The 4,311-nt window shown below is 44.5% G+C and overlaps 1 protein-coding gene across 2 annotated transcripts in view; it reads right to left on the reverse strand.

Moving 5' to 3' along the window:
* Nucleotides 1–2,511: 2,511 nt before the first annotated feature.
* MAP2K6 (mitogen-activated protein kinase kinase 6) overlaps nt 2,512–4,311 on the reverse strand; it is a 108,043-nt gene continuing 106,243 nt past the window's right edge. For both annotated transcript variants that reach the window (XM_059380949.1, XM_059380950.1), the window contains exon 12: nt 2,512–2,869. In XM_059380949.1, the coding sequence (XP_059236932.1) occupies nt 2,792–2,869 (78 nt within the window). In that variant the 3' untranslated portion in view covers nt 2,512–2,791. The remainder of the gene's footprint in view (nt 2,870–4,311) is intronic.

Below are 4,311 nucleotides of genomic sequence, written 5' to 3' on the forward strand. Positions count from 1 at the left end.
AAAAAAAAAAAAAAAAAAAAGCTAGCCGACCAGAGGCAAGCAAAGACAAAAACAATAATAAGGACACACAACAAGCAGAGTCCGGGTAGAGGATCCAGGGACCTGCGTGTACGTACAAGAGACTTCCAACATACATCAACTTAAATATGGTTGGTGCATCTCCACCTTTACTCTAAAATTAGTTTAGAACTTATAACAGTTCTCAAAAAAAAAAAAAAAACCACACACACTAGAATTTAGACTCATAAGACGATCAAGTCCTTCTACTTTAGCACAGAAGACAGCTAATCACCGCGGAGCCCATCATTTCTACGGGGAAAATGTATCCCAAGTTTCAAATCAGTATTCGAGGCATGTGCTATCTCTGACAGTGGCGAAGAGGTCCCCATTGATGAGGACACAGAAAGAAGCCGAGGCTCTTGTTCCTCTCTGCCAATGTTCTAGAGAAACTGTAGGTGAGTTCTCTCTTTTGGAGGTACTAAACCAGTGTCCTCAACCGGGCTGTGCATCAGAATCACAAAGAAAGTGTGAAAAAGACCCAATTCTCAGGCTCCACCCTGGACCATCGAAACCCCAACCTTGGCATTGCACGTGTCCACCAGCTCCCCGTGATTCGAGTGTGCGCGAGGCTGAGAACCACGGATAAACTCCGCCGCCGCCTCTGTGTAATTGTTTTGCAAGCTGAAGCCCTGGGTCGGCACACTGGAGAGATGCACCCAGGCAAACACACTTGGTTAAGACTATTTCTAAGCAGAAACCACCCTGAACAGCCAGTGAGAGTTCCCGGACTCAGAGCAGAAAGCTGTTTTCCATTATGTATTTCACCAAACACTGTCATGAAGTGACCTCCATTTTTTTTTTCTACTACTTGATTTTTTTCATAAGATGGATGAAGGAAGGGAGGAATACAACTGTGTTTTGTTTTGTTTCGTGTCTCTTCATCTCAGAGAGAGAAACGGCTAGATTTAGGAAGGTGGGTGGGAAAGTGAATGGCCTTCATGAGGAGGATAACACACATTTCTGGCTGAAAAAAGATGAGGACAGAGGTAGCTTTCAAGAAGATGAAACCACGTTAGATCAGACAGGTACGTCTTGGAACTGGATACAAAGAAGAGTATGGAAGTACCATACTCACTCAGGGCAACAGCTGTGAGCGAGACAGAGGTCAAGTAAAGGGGAAAACGCAGACACAGAAAAATAAGGAACAGCACTTCAGAATCTAAAGGGGGAGAAGGGAGGTATTTAGAGAGTAATAATCCCCATATCTGTCAACTGAGTGAGGTCTCTTCTTCCTTTTTAATGAGAATTCTCCATCCTGGTCCTCCGAGAAAAGCCTTTTTATCAACCCAATGTTTCCTGGTTATTATCCTGTATTTTTTTATTTCCCCTGTTATAATCCCTGTATCTCCCTGAATCACCTCACTCCCGCTTCCTCAAGGAACCTAGAGAACCCAGGAACCTATGTAGCCACAAGAAGGGGCTTTCATTGCATTGTCCACCTGCCGGGGACCCACAAGGGCCCCAGCCAAAAAAGCTCCTCCCGCAGAATGACCTACTGTGTGCTGCTGGAGAGGAAATGGCCTTACCTCAAGCTGTGGAAATCTGGCAGCCCATTCAAGGAACGAATTCAACCCTCCCCTTTAACTCCTCACCTCCTCAAAGAACTTCCACTGTCTTCTACTGTAGCCCTCCCATTAGTAGTAAGGCTTCTTGATCGAACAAGGGGAAAAAACAAAGAAAGAAAAAGGGTTTGGGAAGGATGGCTACTGAGTCAGTCCCTGGGGCATATACATCGTAAGGAGGGGCAGAAGCAGAAGAAGGCACCGAGTCTCTGTGTGTGGTTTGACACAACAGCTCCTTGCAGAATTGACACACGTCCTTCTTACGAAATAGAGATGTTCACAGAAGCCACTTGGCAGAGCATAAGACCTATCAGATACACACACACACACACACACGGAAAGAGAGGTGATAGAAAACCACATCACGAATCCTATTCCATCAACAGCACGAATGCCAAGAGAACCCAATCTGCGACTCTGAGATGCGATCAACGTGAGTTTATGTTTTCCAAAGTTAGGAAAAGGGTAGGACCGGGCTACCTCGCCACTTCACCTGAAAGACTGTGGTTATGACCCAGAGTTGAGCAGAAATCCAAGGACGTGGCAAGCAGCCACAGCAGCTGAAACAGGTAGGTTACAAGAACTCCTTGTTGATATTGTTAGAAGACTCTTAAAGACGCCTATTAAATAATTTCTCCTGGACCACAGACACGACTGAGCTTACAAAATTAAAGCCCTACAAATACCGCCAGCCCAATCTTGCCTTTTGTATCCCCCTCCTTGCATAAAACGGAATCTTTGCAACCAAGCGTTGAAACAGAAAGATTAAAATAACCAAGGGGACAAACTACAGATCTACGTACAACTTCATCGCTAGGGTAGCACCTTGTGACCAGGGCCAATGCATTCGTTTCGTGAAGAACAAGAGAAGCCAGAGAAGCTTAAGGACTCATATGACACCTCATTAAATATTTAATCACCTTTTGAAGTCCTAAGCCTTGGCCGTATTTCATCCATCTAGACAGTCCATTCTATGCTAGAGATTCCAAGCCCCCTTGGGAGGGGGGAAAAAATAAAAAGAAAGAAAATGGGGAGAAAAAAAAAAACCTTCTGAGAGGCAGGATTAAATTATCTCAAAGATGAGTTTCTATTGGTGTTTTAGTGAACCTTGCTTCGTCCCGTAAACCCACCAAACCACAGGAGGGCCGACCGAGCGAGTCCGTGGTACTTTAGTCTCCAAGAATCAGTTTTACAAAAGATGCCACGTCTGTTGCTTTGGATTCGTGTAGGGTGAAAAACGGATGTTGCTGGGAAAGAAAAGAAAAACACACGGTATTAATATTCGCCGCTGACCAGAGAGGAGATGCGCACAACTTCACGGATGTGTTGGCTAAGCAGATTCAAATGACCCCTCTTGGGCTTAAAATGGACGCTTGTTACCTCTTCCCAAATCAAGTACACGTCTAGTGATGTGGACCCTTTAAAGACACCTTTAATCTCTTATTGTACCCCTCCCAGGCTGGTATCTGCTTCTGCTACAGAGAATCTACTGTTTTACAAGATAAACCTGTAATTAGGCTACAAAAATCGCACCTACGCTAAAAACTAAGGATTTGGGCAAAGAAAGCCCAAATGGTGATCTACCCACCACCCTGTCCCCTACAAAGTAATCTTAGACTGATAGAATAAAATAATGGGAAATCTCATAGACTCATGTACATCAATTTCTCAGGAAATGGAATGGTAGCATGAGCATCTCATTCCATAGCCCAGCAAATGGGCAAGGCATTGCTTTCCCTTGACACTGGGGAGCTGGTGTGGACTAAAGCGCTTAACACTGTCTAAGCCACATCAACAGCCACGACTTATGTCTTTCTTGATGAAGAGTTGATCCATCTGGAAAAGAATGTCCAGTGCCAAACTCTAGGTATGGGCAGAGAAATTCAACTTGGAGATTAAAGAATCAAAAGCAAAAAAAAAAAAAAAGGAAAGCAAAAGAAAAAAAGAAGAAAGAAAGAAACGGTCTCTCTTCACACAGATCAGATTAAGCAAACTTTACAAAAACACCAGGGCTAGCAGTCCTAGGCATAGTGGGTCCAAGAGACCACACATTCCAAAACAGTGCTGAAGAGAACGAAACATTCCTCTCTGCACCAGTACAACCCTCCCTCCCTAAAAGGCTCAATTTTGTCACAGTAAATTCCCGGCTGTCACCCGGGAACCTCACACTTCTAATTAAAAGGATCGACATCAGCTCACGAACCACAGCACTCACAGTGGAAACAGAATCAAACCCGCAAACCAAAAAGGGCGATTCCTTCCGACAGAACCCAGTGCCGTGCAGCCCCCTCCGGCCAGCCAGTCATGGCCACCTCCCTCACTGTCTGGTGGCATTATTTTCAGCGACGAGGCTGAGCAGCTAAATGGGAAAGTTTTTGCCTGCAGACACGTACATGACTCACTCCGTTTCCCTCTGCTGTTGGGGATGTTAGTTTATAACCTCCGTGTTGCCTAGCTGTAGGTTTTCTAATTATATTTGTTTTAAACCTGACAGCACAGGGCGACATGAGTCAGCTCTGTGGGGAACTGGATGCCCACCCAGTTCCATGCCCACCGTGGAAGTTTTAGGAAATAATTCAAATGGGAAAGGAACAAAGGAGCCAAACCCAAATGTAGGTAGGTGGTCACTGGTTAAGTATCGTGACTCCAAAAAAAAAAAAAAAAAAAAAAAAAAAAAAAAAAAAAAAAA

This window comes from Mustela nigripes, chromosome 16, assembly GCF_022355385.1.
Source record: "Mustela nigripes isolate SB6536 chromosome 16, MUSNIG.SB6536, whole genome shotgun sequence".
Lineage (NCBI taxonomy): Eukaryota > Metazoa > Chordata > Mammalia > Carnivora > Mustelidae > Mustela > Mustela nigripes.